Source organism: Oryx dammah, unplaced genomic scaffold (genome assembly GCF_014754425.2).
Source record: "Oryx dammah isolate SB20612 unplaced genomic scaffold, SCBI_Odam_1.1 HiC_scaffold_2, whole genome shotgun sequence".
Lineage (NCBI taxonomy): Eukaryota > Metazoa > Chordata > Mammalia > Artiodactyla > Bovidae > Oryx > Oryx dammah.
In genome coordinates this window covers 197,324,455-197,340,240 of record NW_024070186.1, presented here as the reverse complement: position 1 = coordinate 197,340,240, position 15,786 = coordinate 197,324,455, and the positions used below count along the sequence as shown (strand labels likewise).

Here is a 15,786-nt window from a genome sequence, read left to right as displayed (position 1 = left end):
ACAGGGCAACTAAGCTCGAGTGCTCTAGAGCCCATAACCCACAACTAGAGTCTGAGTGCTGTGATGAAAGCTCCCCCACGATGCAACAGAGGTCCCGTGTGCTGCAGCAAAGTCCCGACAAAGCCACACACACACACACACACACACACACATAAGGACTGGCGTGACGGAAGAGCACGTGCGGGTGACGAAGCGAGAAGAGCCTGGCTCAGACTGGGGCCGGGGGTTCGGCGGGGTCAGTACCAAGTTCTCAGCACTGTCTACCTGTGCCCGTGGCCTCTGGCTCCCAGCCGTGCTGAGTGTCCCCATAAAGCATCCTGAAACGGGGACGGACAAGCCACTTCCTCCTTGGCCTGCACCAGCTGCAGAGTATACTTTGAAGATAGCTGCTGGGCGGGACGTTTCGAAAATAAAAAACTTCTAGGAGCAGAGATTACAGCTTCCTCCTCTGCTCCAGTATCAGCCCAGGTCCTGTCCCTGCGGGGAGTGGGGAGCAGCTGGGGACGGCCCCCAGGGAGTGGCTTTGGCAGGGGAGGGCGTAACCAGCCCCATCTCTTGAATCAGAGTCTCGGATCGCCAAGTCCAGGCTCGAGACACCGGACGGCTGGGCACCTTAATGGGCTGAGTTGAAACAGCTGCAGATGATGGTTTCCGAGAAACGAGGGCCCTGGCTTTTATTTCTGCTGATGCATGAAGTCAGTGTCATCTCCTTATCTGTCAAAGGCCCTGGGAGTCAGAGGAGACGGTCTGAGCTTTCCCACGGACCCTCTCCGAGCCCACCTCTCTCTCACGGGCCCGGCTGGAGGGGCTCGATGGAGCTGAAGAAACACTGGGGTCGTGACGTTATGTGCGTGTCACTGCTCCTGTGGGACACGGGGCTGGGATGTCCACACTTGCCTTCAGAAGCAGCCTCAGCTCACGCAGGCACCCCATGCTAGTGGAGGGGGACAAGAGGCGGCGTCCCGTCTAGGGGTGGCTGGCCCCTCGTCCTTTTGGAAGCTCGGGCTCGTCGTCAGGCGCAGGACCTGATGAGAGTCGTCCTGACCTCCCTCCTCCCCCATCCACGAGCCCCTCCTCGCCCCCACGTTTCCAGAGCGTGTTAATACCGTCCTGCGGGACGTCTGATTCAGACCTTTCTGGGAGGGAGGCAATCTCCGAAAGGGCTTAAGAAAATAAACACACAATAGCTTAGCCAGCAGCTAATATTAAAGCAAAGACTCCAAATTTAGATCCCACCAAGTTCAAAGGAGCGGCTGTAGCATTCCAGGGGTGTGCATACACACACACACACACACACACACACACTACTGGTGGGGCCACAAGAAGCTGATCTCTGACACACAGACACACACCACAAGTGAGGCCATAAGGAGCTGCTCTGTAGACCTGCTGGGCAGGGCCGGGCAGACCCACATCCCTTTGGGGAAAGACAGGCAACTTGTCCCTGTAGATAACCCTCTTTGAGCCAGCACTTGTGGGCACCAGGGGATTCCTTCGTCCCTGCGAGGCAGATACTCTGATCGCATCTGAAGGTTTAGGGAGCAGAGAGGTGTGTGTGGTCACTGCCTGAGGCCTCAAAGCTGGGGCTGAAATCCTGACCAGGTCCGATCTGACCTGATCCTCCGTGTTCCGGGGCATTCTCAGGAAAGTCTGTGCAGGGGCGCCGTACCCGGACTCCTACCCACGCGGTGGCAGCCCTCGCCCTGCCGCCCGGGGTTTTAAGAAGACCCAGAGGCTGTCTGACAGCCGCAGCCCTTTGGGGCGGGGAGTGGCTTGGGTGGGTGGCCAGCTCTCTTGGGCAAAGATGCCAACTTAAACAAAGCCCAGAGTCCTGGGGCCTCGCTGACTTGTTTGTACAGAGCGGGCGAGGCCCTGCAGGAGTATTTTTACCCTGATGAGGGCCGGGAGGACCGGGGCTCCTCCTGGCCTCTCCTGATCTGAGCTGGAGCCTGTGTGCCAGGGGGTGGACTGAGGCCTCATCTGGCCGCCATGGCCAGGGTGCAGAGGGCAGCAGGCACCGGGGACACCTGCCCGCTCCCAGGGTCTCCAGCGGGGCTAGCCCGGTCCTGACGGCTGTGGGGTGACTGCATAGAGGACCCCGGAAACCCCAGGAAACAGTGAGTTGAGGGCCCCAGAGCAATAGGCTGTGAACACGCGTGCTGCTGTGAGGAGTAGCCCCGGCGGGGAGCCCCCCCAGAACCTTGCCTTCTCCAGCACCTTCGTCGTCGGGGAGAACCCAGAATAACCGCGATTTATTTTTGAACTCAGCTTCTTGGGTCAAGAGGCAAACGAAAACAAGCTTATGTCGGGGGTTTATTTTAAAAAGCAATTTCCAAGAAGTGTCCAGGGGCCACGGCGTATTCGGTCCAGTTCCCCCACCTCAGTGACGACCCAGGACGACCAAGGACACGCTGGGCAAAGAGGTGAGGGGACGAAGCAGCCCCCCACCCCCTGGGCCACCAGAGAGGACCCTCAGGGCCGGCCCCCCTTGCACGGCCTCCTGGACGACCCCGGCTCTCAACAGATTGGCCAGAAACGAAGCCGGCTCCACGTGAGGCCTCTGCAGATGCCGCGAGCCCACGCCTCCATCAGGGGTCTCTGTGTGCCCGGCCTGGGCCGCCTGGGGCTGCCCGCCCCGCGCCCAGCGGCCCGCCCCGCCCCCGCCCCGCCCAGCTGCCCGCCCCGCTCCTCCCCGCCTCCACCCCGCCCTGCTGCCGTCCGCAGCACAGCTGGGAGGCCCCTCGGGCCCTGTGGCTTCCCCAGGGGCCCGAGATAGTCCAGTGACACTTTGTGGCTCTCTGCAGTCACCACAGGGACATGTGAGGGCCTCTCACTGGCCTGTGGTCCGTGGGGAACCAACCAGTCAGGCCCGTACTCACCCGCAGCGTGGACGGGGCAGGGGCCTGGCGGGAGGCCCCCAGGGCGGCCGGAGCCCCGTCTCTTTCCCTCCTGCAGCCTTTGAGCCACAAAAGGAGGTTTCTTTACCCTGTGTCTCCCAACAGCTGGCAACAGTAAGAATGGATTTCAAATGGGGGCACGGACCGTCTACACTGGATGGCCTTTCATCTCGAGCCGCTGCGGCTGCGGGTCGGGGTCGGGGGGGCGGGCAGGGAGCGCGGGGCTGCGTCTGCCCCTGTCCTCCTGTCCGTCTCGGCGGTCAGCGGGGACGCGGGCTCCCCTGGGGCAGCTCTGCTGCTATGACAGCCCTCCTGCCCTCGTGGTTAAAGGGGGGACGGAGCTGGTGGCAAAGGGGTTCCTCGAAGGAGAGGGGGAGCCCCATGGGGCCGCGGGTGCGGGAAGGAGCTCCTCCGAGGTTAGCACTCGAGACACAGGCTGGAAGCAGGGAGGCGCGTCCACCTGGGCCAGCAGCAACCCGGGCAGGGAGGGCCCCCGCCAGCCGGAAAAGGTACCGATCCATCGTCCTTCCCTGTCCCATGGGAAGGACGAAGAACGTTCCCTTGAACGTCCGTTTGGGGAGAGTCCCCTTCAGTGGACGGCGGGGACAGTGCGTCCCCGTGAGCTTTAGTCACACAACTTGATCGGCCTTGTCCTTACATTTAAAAGTACAGAGGCCAAGTGGAAATAGAGCTACACGGAGACACCTTCCCTGGGGCTTCTGTGTGGCTCAGCTGGTAAAGAGCCTGTCTACAATGCAGGAGGCCTGGGTTCAATCCCTGGGTTGGGAAGATCCCCTGGAGAAGGGAATGGCTACCCGCTCCGGTATTCTGGCCTGGAGACTTCCGTGGACTATACAGAGAGTCGGACACGGCTGAGCCACTTTCACTTGTTTTCAGGCATCCTCACACAGGGATTACGGATGGCTTTGAAGTGCAGAATAAGTTCTGTGTCATTCACCTTTTAAAGGCTTACACATCACATTTTCGTTCTCCAAATTAACACTGCAATCTGAATCTCTGGGGGGGTGGTTGGGGGGGTGAGGAATGCAATTCCAGAAGTCTAACTGAAAAAAATCTGTCACTTGAGTGTGATGAGAAGTTCCTTCCCATTGGGAATGATGCTCAGTGCCCGTGGGGATACTTGTGGGCTTGCCAGGGCTTCCTAGAAACAGGACGTCCTCCTCTCCTCGGAAGGGCTTCCTCTCGGAGACCTGGACGGTCGTTGATGACGACAGACCGCAAGTCTTTATTTACCCGACACGTCCACCCAACACACATCCGCTAGATAACCTCCTGTTCTGTCGCTCTGGCCAAAGTTAAAAGAAACCTTATCCACCACCTGGGTCACCTCACAGATGCTTGTTCCCCATGTCCATGCTTCCCAGGGTCAAGCTTCATGCTTCTGATGTGATCTAATGAAAGGTTTTTTTTGGGGGGGTCATTATTTCTATTTGTACTAATATGACCTAGACGTTTTCTCTGCCGTGACTGCAGTTCCGACACGGCTGCGTCCACACTGCAGTGTGTGGGGCCCCGCCTGGGAGGGGCATCGAGTGGGTGGAGGGCACACCGGCGATGGGCAGAGCCTGAGGCCCAGACCCCGCACCTCTCCCGCCCGGTACCCTGCACACGGCGCCCACCGGGGCCCCTGCCGAGCCGGAGCAGGGCTGCTCCCAGGAGGCCCTCAGGCGACTCTGCACTCGGGGACCAAGGACCCGGGGCCTCGCTAACCGCGGCAGAGACGCCACACACCAGGAGAAGGTCGTTTAAGGCGAATTTTAATCGTTTTTATAAAAGTCATATATACAAAACACGTTCAACTAACCACCGCGGGTGTACAGTACACTTTTTACACTGTCATGCGTCTCTCAAGCCGGGACACGCCTGTTCCACCGGCGGTGCTGGGGGTGAAGGCGGGGGCGGCGTGAGCTGCAGCGACAGCCTGGGGAGGGGCCCCGACCGCCGGGGAGTTTCCTTTCCGAGTGTAAAGACCCTGGAAGAGCTCGGGGCTCCGTCCCCGGGGGACACCAAGCCAGGCGCTGTCCTGGCCCAGGCCCCTGTGGGGTCCACCGCGGAGGTTGAGCTGAGGGCAGGGCACAACAGGAACCCCCTGGCTGCTCTCGTGTCAACAGAGACCACCACACCGGCCCGTTTTCAGCTGGTTTGAATGGACCACAAGAAAAGACAGACATTTGGAATGTTTTGTGATTTGCGTTAACAGGTTGAAAGGTAATGCTCTAAGATTTCAGAGATGAGAGACTCAACAGAGATCTACTTCAAATTTCTCAATACAGAGGCCGGCGAAGAGTCTGACAGTTGAGGAGACGGGGAGAGTGGCCCGGTGTCAGCCTGCCCTCACACCCTCTCCCCCAGCTTCCAGACCCTCCACTGGCTCCAGCTACCTGCTGCAGCTGAACCTGGAAAAGGCGCCCAGGCTCCGCAGGCGGCTGGGGCGGGCGGGGAAGCTGTGGAGGACGGGCCCGGTCAGCCCGGCTGTCGGGTCACGCCTGTGATCTGAATTCTCTACACCTGGGTGACAGCCCCCTGCCTACTGCGGGTACCAACCTCTTCCAGGGCATCTTGACAGCCGGTGGTGGGGAGAACTCCTGGATCACCCCAAGGCTGCGGGAGGCTTCCCCAGGGGCCAGGCACTGAATGGAGGGGGTGGGGCCCCCCAGCCAGAGGGTTCACCCGCGTGGTTCACCCCTGAAGCCGCCTCAGGTCCTCACTGGCCTGTCCTTCGCCTGTCACCAATCAGGGCTGAGGCTGCACACCACGGAATGGGCACCGTGCTCCCAGCCTCTGCCTGAGCAGAGGGATTCTGGAACCAGCTGGAGGGATGAGCCGCTGAACGGGCCCCAGGAGCACCAGGGCAGGGAGGCGAGGGCCTGTTCACCCCCACCCAGCGTCGCACTCTCAGCTGCCCCAACGTGGACTCCTGTCGGCTCCTGGGGGCACCCGTGGCCCACACCCCCGCGGTCCTGAAGGTCGCCTCCCAGACTTGAAGAGCTGGGCCGTGCTCACTGCAGGGACCAGCTTTTGAAAGCACAAGAGAAAGGGCACCCACTGCTGATTAAAAGGCGCCTGAGAGACAAGCCTGGAACCGATGGACAGGCCAGGACGATGGGGACCTGGCGTGGCTCGGCCCAGCTGCTTGCTGCCGGCCCAGAAGCTGCCCCAGCGTTTCACTCGGGCTTGTGTTACCCTCCCCAGCTCCCCCCACAAGAAACCCCCCACCTTCCTAACCAGTTCAGAAGTGGGGACCCCAGTTCCCAGTGGAGCCAGGGGTTCCTGTGAGGCGAGCCATGAGCCGTGTTCATGGCCCCACACCTTTGGGTCCCTGTAGGAAGAGCCCCACACCCCAATCAGCAGGGGAGGGCCCTGCCACCCTGCGGGGGCTGTTTCAAGGCAGGAATCTTGTGGTCTGAGTCACTCCACTTCCCGCCCCTGCTACACTCAGACACGGATTCCTCGGAAGGGCCCTCCTGCCGGGACACCCGAGGACTCCTGGGTTCTGGTGACACCCTGCTCCTCCTGCTGTCGTGGGGCCAGAAGTCTTCACACGGGGAGCCTCCACGTGGAGCAGGGATGCGGGGTGTCCAGGCTCAGCAGGGAGAGGCAGGCACCGCGGGTGCTTCGGGCAGTACGCAACCTGTTGTCCCTCGAAGCGGGTTTGCACCCGGGAGACACCAGCACAGCGTGGACACCTCAGCAAACACCCAGCCCCCGGCAGGCCCGACACCAGCCTCACAGCAGGCCCCGTCTTTTCCTTCACACGGAGCTCCCCGAGCTTCCAGGTGTCACTTCAGCGAGGCTGTGGCGCACACCTCACGGATCTTAGGGAGAAGCTGACGCCAAAGAGATGGGGGAGCTGCCAGAGGCCAGGGGGAACCCCGCCCGACGCCCTGGACCACACGGAGCACCCGCGGCACCCTCCTCCCGAGGCGGCCTGATGGGCACAGTGAGGCGGAGACTCGGGCCACAGCCTTGGGCCTGGGGGGCCTCCACGGCTCTGCTCCACGGCTCGAGACCCCAGCTGCAGAGAAACCACCCAGGAATCCAGGAGTGTGGACCCAGGGTGCCTGCGTCACCCTGTGGTCCAACCTCTACACAGGGAAACCGGAACCCAAAGAGCCAGGCCCCCAGGCACGTGGGTGAGGAGCACACGCTTCTCTGCAGGGGCGGGCAGTGTCTCTGCTCTGCTCTGGGGTGGGCAGGGGGCTTCCTTGCCTACCGCGGGCCACTGAGGCCCCACACACAGATGTACACAGTGCCTTGCCGGGCGACGGCCGTGGACACTGCGCATGTTGCTTTTCTGGAAAAGGATCGGGCGCCGCGAGCTCTGGTGACTGGGAGCCGCTCTCGCCCTGCGTTGCTGGGTTCCCATTTTCTGATGGCACGCTGGCCCCGCCTCCCCTGGGCTCCCCCGCCTCCCGTCTCTGGACACGCCCACGTCTGTCCCAGGTCTCTGCCAGCAGGTGGGCTCAGGGCCTCCCTCTAGCACACGTCTGTGCTCCTGCCGCCCCTCCCCGTCCTGAAGCCGTGCTCCAGAGGCGTCCACACAGAACCGTGTTGGTGGCAACTCTCCTGGTCACCTTGTGTCCCAAGCGTGGAAACAAGAACCGTGATAGACAAGTGACGAACCTTCAAGCACCATCAGAGCTTGAGTTCTCCATGGGCTCTGAACTTGGGGACTGAAAAATTTCATGTTGGCTTTGAATGCTGAGTGATATTTTTCATTACGAAAAACTAAGGATTTATTTTAATAAATATCCAGAGATCGAAGGTGGTCAGATCGTCAAGCCAGCCCCTCCTGCCGACGCTGAAACACCATGCATAGCGCAAGCCGTGAGCAATTCGCTCCGATGACTCTTGTCCCGACACTGCTTTTGCTCATGGTGTCAAGTCAGCGAGCGTCTGTTCCCAGGATGCCTGAGTTAGTCGGTCAGAACTAAGGATCTTGTTTCAAGATGATTTCCTGATCTTAAGAGTTGAAATAACCTGACTCATTTTTATCAAAGAAGTAAAAAAAATGACAAGAATAAGGAGTCTAGAGATCTCTATAAATTACAAAGCTATAATGCAGTATCTTTCAGACGATTTCTCTACAAACTGAAGTTAAAAAAACATAGTAAAAAAAATGCACGTGTGTCCTTAGGTGTGAACAGTGTGACTACGAGGAGGAAGTCTTAGTTCGAGGAAGTTTATTGTTACATTTTTGCAATGATAGATGAGGCAGACCATCCCCTGCTGCTCCAACATCTCAATATAAAAGACAGCAAACCGCTGGTGACGGTGAGATTAAAACAATACAAAGGCCTAAGGCTGGGAGAGAAGTGACTATAACTATGTGTGGAAAGGATGGGTTCAGTGGCGTCTGTGGAGCCGTCCCTGTTTCTGACGAGCACAGATCCTGGAACGGAGGGCTGAGTGCTCTCACGCCCGCTCAGCTCAGCACGAGGACGGCTCCTGGCTGCAGGGGAGGAAGCGGGTCAGGTCTGGGCCAGGCCGTGCCCTGGCTCCCAGGATACTCAGCACAGTCACGGCCACTCAATATGAGCTCGCTCCCGGGTCTGAGAGTGAGCAGGCAGCCACGACTGACCGTCTGAAGGACAAACCGCGCTCCCTGACCGGGTGGATGCCAACTCGCCAGCAAGCTGTTCACAAGCTGGCCACACCCACCTCGGGGCCGCCGCCTCTGCCAGCTCGAGGGGTGGTTTCCAGGTTGGTGGGAAGAGTGTGGATCTGCACACACGCGTGCGATGGGAACCTGTGGGCGAGGGGCGCTCGAGACCCGAGGATGGTGGGGTCTCAGGATGCCTGGACACAGTCCATCCAAAAGGTTCTTTCTCCTTTAAACCTCGGTCACTGGCCCCGATCCCGGTTCACAAAGAGCCACAGGAAGCAGTGCAAAAACAGCAACTGTTCTGCAGCCAGAAAGAGCCCAGACCCCGGCAAACGTGGACAGGAAACCGTGAGGGCCCAGAGAGAGACAGGGTTTCACGCTGTCTCCTCATTCAATGCTGGATAACAAGGATGACTCAGAAGCAGGTCTGCCCCTCCCTTTCCTCCTGGGCCAGCATCTGCCACGAGCTGGATCAGTTTATCTGCTGGTGAAGGGGAGCAGGAGCCCCGCTGGGACGCAGGCCGGGGGCAGCGCGGCCCTGAGCCACAGGCACAGGCTGGGCCGCGGGTGGAGGAAGCCTTTTCCTTGTTTAAATGCTGGATGAGGCCTCGGCACAGCGGACACTGTTGAGCAGAGGCATATGCGGCGGGGACTGGTTTGGAATGCGATGTATTTTTAAACACAGTGAGAGACACCTGGGCAGGGCAGCCAGACACGTTCCCCGAGGGTCGGGCTCACGGTGCACGGCGCCACTTCAGCCTCCGCAGCGGCCCCCAGAGGCGGCCACGGCTAACAGTGCTTCCGCTGAGTGTGTGTGTGTTAGTGGAAGCGAGGGACCGTGATGAGAACCTGCCGTCTAGTGAGGCAGCGGAGCCTGGGGTGTTAAGGCAGGCGCCGCGGGCCCCGCCGCCAGCTCTCAGGGGGCCCTGAGAGGAGGGGGTGCGCGGCTTCCCCCAGAGACGGCGGGCTCCCCTAGCCAACCACACGTGTGAGATGACCGGGAGATGGAGGGCAGTCCGCAAGGCCAGCTGGTGTGAGGGCTCTGCGGAGGGGTGGGGATGGGCACAGGGCAAGCAGGCACCACTCCCCACCCCGTGCGGAGAGGAGGGGGGATTCAAGGCAGCGCCCAGCCCACACCTCCCCCGAGGGCTGTGGCCGATCGGACAGGTGGGAGGAAGGCACAGGTGTGGGGGTGTTAAGGCCAGTCCCCGGCGGGCTCTCACCACCCCCCCCCTAACCTAACAGCCGGGGCAGGAGCCTCTCGGGAAATTGGCACCAGAGACTGAAAAGGCAACGCGCCCCCTCGGGGAGGTGGTGGTAGGCCCCCCGGAGCTCAGCCCGCACTTCCCTTCTTCAAACCCCTAGGACCCCGCCAGGCAATGCCCCACCGAGCACTCACTAGTTGGAGAGAAGAGCCACCTGCAGAGACTCCAGTGTTTGCGTCTCGGTCACTAAAAACAGAGCGTGCGTGCACACACACAGTCCCGATTAAACTGTGTCAGAAAAGGAGCGGCTTCTGTAGGAAGAGAAAGCTGTGGTTCAGGCGTCACACAGCAATGTCACAGTGACCGCGGGACTTTCAGTAGTTTCACGAGGCCCCGGGGCTCAGTAGCTGCGTCCACGCGCCCCCTCCTGCGGCCGAGCGCGGGCCTCGCACCCCGAGCCGGGTGTCCGGGGCTCGGGCCCGGGGCCTCGCGCAGGCGGGCAGGCCCGGCCCACGGCCGGCGGGGCCAGGGCGGCCGGTCACTGCAGCATGATGTCCTTCAGGTTCTCCTGCAGAATGGTGTCCTTCACGGCGTGGAACACGAAGCGGATGTTCTCGGTGTCGATGGCGGTCGTGAAGTGGTGGAACAGGGGCTTGCTGCGGTTCCGCCTCTTCCGGTCGAAACCCTGGACCAGGAAGCGCTGCACGTCCTCCAGCCGGTGCGGGTCGCCCCTGAAGTCCGGGAAGTGCTTCTTGATGCTGACGGCCTTCACCTTCTCCACCAGCAGGTCCGTCTTGTTGAGGAACAGGATGATGGAGACGTTGAAGAAGAGCTTGTTGTTGACGATGGTCTCGAAGATGTTCATGGACTCCACCAGGCGGTTGGTGCGCCTGTCCTCCATGAGCACCTGGTCATACTCGCTGGACGAGACCATGAACAGGATGGACGTGATCCCGTCGAAGCACTGGAACCACTTCTGGCGCTGGGACCGCTGGCCGCCCACGTCCACCATCTTGAAGGGGATCTTCTTGATGACAAAGTCGTGTTCCACGATGCCCTTGGTGGCCTTCCTCGCCAGCAGGATGTCCTGCTTGCTCGGGAAGTAGTTCTGTAAAAGTAGGTAAGGAGGCGCTGGGGAGGAGGGTGTGAGAGGACGGGGACGAACAGATGCGGTGGAAGGAAAGTTACAGGGACTTCTGCGAGAAGCTGAAGCAGATACCAGACGCGACTTTCATTGACAGGAATATAAATTCACCATGAAACAGAGAGTGAAGGAACTAGGTGGCTTGCTTCAGAATGAAGGTGGGGCTCACCAGCCTGAGGTCTCGTCTCCTCTCTTCTCCATGTGAAACGCCCACCACTTTCCTCCTGCATCTTAGCTGCCTTTCTATTTTTCTAACTTCCAGGGCACATGCATTCCAAACCCTGACTCTGAACTGACTTAACTAAGGTTTTGCAATGCTGTTTAAATTTAGCCTGCAATATATTTAGTATGTTATTCTTGGAGAAGCCTTTAAAGTCTTCAGCAGCACACGGCAACTGTGGTCACTCGAAGCCCTTTGATCCTGCCCTGTTACAATCCTCCAGCGACTCCTGCTCACCAGCTCTCTGGCAGCACCTTTGCCAGAAACCCCAGCAGGGAGGAAGCCTCTCGGCCCAACGACCCATCCACGAGGTGAAAGGGGGGAGAGGGGAACGTCTCCAACAGCACTGGAGACGGTAGAAGCCCCGCGGGGGATGCTCCAACCACCCCAACAGACACAGACTGAAAGAAAGAAACAGACGGAAGGAGAAAGCTCCGGGCTGAATAAAGGCCAAGTGCCGTGGACCGACTTTGCGGGGGGGACTCGAGACTGCTGAAGGACAGCGGCACCCACAAGAGAACCTTAGTGGGACGACAGGGAAGGTCACTGGCTGATGTTAAGGGATGAGTGTGGCAATGGTGCTGGTCTTTGGACGTGAGGCAGGGCACGGGAGGGCAGCGGGAGCCCTTGCCCCGGGGGCTGCTCTGGGCAGCGGGAGCCCTTGCCACAGGGGTGCTCTGGGCCGCATGCACGTGTCACAGGCTCTGGGCGTGGGGGGTCTCACTCACCAGCTGGCCAATCCGGTCCAAGTTATCCAGGAAGTACTTCACCGATTCGCCCTGTCGTGGAGGAAAGAAAAGTCAAGACTCAGTCTGCACTGAGGACCCTGAGGTGGTAAACGCGAGAACTCAAAAGGGTGGCGTGAGTGCTATCCTGCCTGCGTGTAAACAGGAAGGCCAAGTGAAAAGGCTAACAGGGGGTATGTGTTTTTCAAAATAAAAAACAAAAGCTTTTTAAAAATGCAGTTTCTCTAGCTCTGATGCCCAAGTTCAAATTCAGACTGTGTTTTTCAAAGCAACGGCGAGAATGCGGACTCTTTGACCAGGTGGGTCCCTGCCTTTGCAGCCAGGGAGCCAGCTGTGAGACTCGGCTCCTGTGGGCGGCTTCGCTCCCAGCAGGGCCGGCTGGTGCGCTCCAGGCTTATCTGCTATTTGAGAAGCAGCACATAAGAGAACAAGTTCCAGCTTCTAGAAACAAGCTGAGGCTCTGTCAGGACGCCACGCTAGCACGGCCTGACTCACGGTGCAGGACCAGGAGACTCTGGTCTGGATTTCCGTGAACGGATGGTCAGTCTTTCTCCAGTCCCTGGACATTCTCTGGACTGCAGGTCGACACAAACTGACTGATCGCTAGCTAGAAGTGACCGTTCGAATCGGTCACTGGACTGTTCTCAGAGTAGTGAGTCAGCTGACGGCGGCTCTCATGGAGCGAAAGGAAGGTTTAGAGGATCTTCAGTGTTGATTAAACAAAGCAAACGGAGGAAGTGGTGAGTAAATGGGCAAAAACTCCCCTTAAAAAGTGGGACGTTGACACTTAATTACACCCCGTGTGCCCAGAGGACTCCACTTCCTGCAGGATTCACTCTGAGCCCCACGGTGCAGACGGCCCAGCGAGGATGGCGGGGGGCCCTCCCGGGGAAGCCACGCCAGCCGCGCACTCACGACAGTGGAAAGCGGCCGCGCACGCGCACACACGTACGGGCACGTGCACACACGTACGGGCACGCGCACACACGTGCACAGCAGGGGACGTCCTGGACTCGGAAGCAGGAAGCTCATCGGAAAGGTTCTGGAGGAGAGCGTGGGCTCGTATGATGTCATGCGGAAGCCCCGGGGCCCTCTCCGCTACCGGTCTCCGATGTGAAAGGAAGGAGCGGGGGTGGACTTCCTCTAGTGAAGGACCCACCTCTGGTTTCGAGGAGGCCCGTGGCCGCCGCGGAGGAGAGCACGTGTTTAAGGGAGGGACGCTCTTCCCGGGACAGCACAGACCGGGAATCGAGGCACGCTCTGCCCCTGGCGTCACAGCTGCCGGGGCACAGGCGGGCTCTGCCCGGGAGCCAGGGTGGGCACCCACGCGCCAGCCCCGCCCCGCCTCCCCCCGCACACGGCTCCTCCTCGCGGGGCAGGCCCAGCAGCCGGCACCCCTTCTGCCGAGAGAGCTCCTCCTCCATCCGCACGTCCCGCCTGCTCCCGGGCCGACAGGAAAACAGCCGGGGAGTGAGAGCGGCCGGCCAGCGCACCTGGTCCAGGGCTCCTTCCTCCCCGAAACCCCCGTCTCTCTCCTCCCGCCACTGCTCACTCGGGGCCTTCGGGGCGCGACGAGAGCTCCCAGAGCCGACCCGCATCCATCCGGGGAGGCAGGCAGGGCGGCTCATGGTGCAGAGCTCCTGCCTGAGTCAGGCCGGGGTGGGGGTGTCTCGGCCTGCCTGGCCACGAAGCGTCCTGGCAACAGGGGTGCCCCGGGGACGCTGTGATGTGGGTGCAAGGGCGGAACCCCAACACAGGGGTGCGATGTGGAAACACCCCGCGCTCATGAGTAAAGCATGGACTAAGGAAGGAAGGGAATCACTGCCCTAGCCTGACTTTGACATTTCCAGCTACTGAGCCTGAAATCAGGGTCATGTCAGTGGACCCTCCGATACAACGAGCGCTACCATACAAGGACCTCCATGGGCTCTTTTTTCCACCAGGATGGTCGGCTCGACCGTCCTGGCAGCTTGTCTCACTGCCTCAGAGGGGGCGACTGCTCACGCCTGTGGTGTCTTTATTACCGCAGCCAGAATGGGCTAGGATGAGCACCTTTATGGGAACACGGTGTCACGTGAGGCGGGAAGACGCCAGGTCTCTGGATGGCTACGGGAGTAACGTGAGCTAACAAAGAGGAATCAAAGAGGAATCCACGGAAAACGGGCTCTTCTCATCCCCTCTGTCTGCCCTGATCTGCTCGTCTCCCACGCTTGGCTGAGTTCTGGCCTTTCCCGTCAGTATCACAGGGGAGGTGTGTGCACGGAAGAGGGCCCGCTGGGGTCAAGAACTGCCGGCAGAGACTGTGGGGGGCACAGGGCGAGCCTGGGCGGGGCACAGGGCGGGGCTGGGCGGGGCACAGGGCGAGGCAGGGCGGGGCACAGGGCGAGGCTGGGCGGGGCAGGTTAGGTGGGGGCACAGGCAGGCTTCTGGGAAGCAGGCCACCAGTGGTTACCAAGGAAACAGCCTCTAACGTCCACTTTGGGCCAGGCGGCTCTCCAGTTCCCAGTACCCTGTCCACACACAAGTCGTTCCTACATTCCTGTACTCAGCGGAATTAATTCTTAAACTCTTGACACGAGGCTTGTCTATGGTGAGTGAGAGGACTGGGAAGTCTAGCTCATTCATTTAGACACAAGTTGGAAAGACAACACTTTAAATCTGCTGAATATTAAAAACAACCCCATGTGACTGCAGCCTGCCAGGCTCCCCTGTCCCTGGGGTTCTGCAGGCCAGAATACTGGGCGGGTGGCCACGCCCTCCCCCAGGGGTCTTCCCAACCCAGGGATGGACCCTGCGTCTCCTCTGCGTCTCCTCTGCCTCCCGCACTGGCAGGCAGGTTCTCTGCCACTAGGCCACCTGGGAATGAACCATAAAGACAACTGTTCTTAAGGTCAGATTTTCATTCCTGTTACTTAACAGACACTGAATTTAAGACTTAACTTCCATTTAATGGAACAAGGCTGCCTATCGCCTTTCTACATTTTGGGGAATTCACATCAGGATCACAGCCTCTGCAACGCAGCAGCCAGAACCCAAATCCCAAGTCTCACTGGGGCCACGAGACGCGCACGTGAAGTCGATGCAAGCAGAGTAGGAAGAGCACCCAGACGCCCGTCACCTGCGTTCTGCCAGCCTGCTGTGTGCTTTGCTCTCTTCCTTCCAGTTCAGGGCTGACCCTTGAACAATGTGGGTTTGAATGGCACAGGTCCCCTGACACGCACTTAAAAAAAAACAACAACATACTGCATGCTCCAAGGTCAGACGACTGTAAAGTTACGCTTGGATCTTTGACTGCATGGGGTCAGCGCCCCAACCCGCAAGCTGTTCAAGGGTTAACTGCGTATCAGTTCAGTTCAGTCGCTCAGTCGTGTCCGACTCTTTGCGACCCCATGAATCACAGCACGCCAGGCCTCCCTGTCCATCACCAACTCCCGGAGTTCACTCAAACGCATGTCCATCGAGTCGGTGATGCTATCCAGCCAGCTCATCCTCTGTCGTCCCCTTCTCCTCCTGCCCCCAATCCCTCCCAGTATCAGGGTCTTTTCCAATGAGTCAACTCTTCGCATGAGGTGGCCAAGGTACTGGAGTTTCAGCTTCAACATCACTCCTTCCAATGAACACCCAGGACTGATCTCCTTTAGAATGGACTGGTTGGATCTCCTTGCAGTCCAATGGACTCTCAAGAGTCTTCTCCAACACCACAGTTCAAAAGCATCAATTCTTCAGCGCTCAGCTTTCTTCACAGTCCAACTCTCACATCCATACATGACCACTGGAAAAACCATAGCCTTGACTAGACGGACTTTTGTTGGCCAAGTAACATCTCTGCTTTTCAATATACTATCTAGGTTGGTCGTAACTTTCGTTCCTTCCAAGGAGTAAGCGTCTTTGAATTCCATGGCTGCAATCACCACCTGCAGTGATTTTGGAGCTCCCCAAAATAAAGTC

General features: G+C 59.5%; 1 protein-coding gene across 1 annotated transcript in view; it reads right to left on the bottom strand.

Annotated features, from left to right (window-relative positions):
• Positions 1-8,079: 8,079 nt before the first annotated feature.
• Positions 8,080-15,786, bottom strand: part of GNA12 (G protein subunit alpha 12) — a 32,848-nt gene continuing 25,141 nt past the window's right edge. The window contains exons 4-5 of the mRNA XM_040266781.1: positions 11,821-11,871; positions 8,080-10,836 (exon numbers count right to left, since the gene is read on the bottom strand). Of these exons, the coding sequence (XP_040122715.1) occupies positions 10,267-10,836; positions 11,821-11,871 (621 nt within the window). The 3' untranslated portion in view covers positions 8,080-10,266. The remainder of the gene's footprint in view (positions 10,837-11,820; positions 11,872-15,786) is intronic.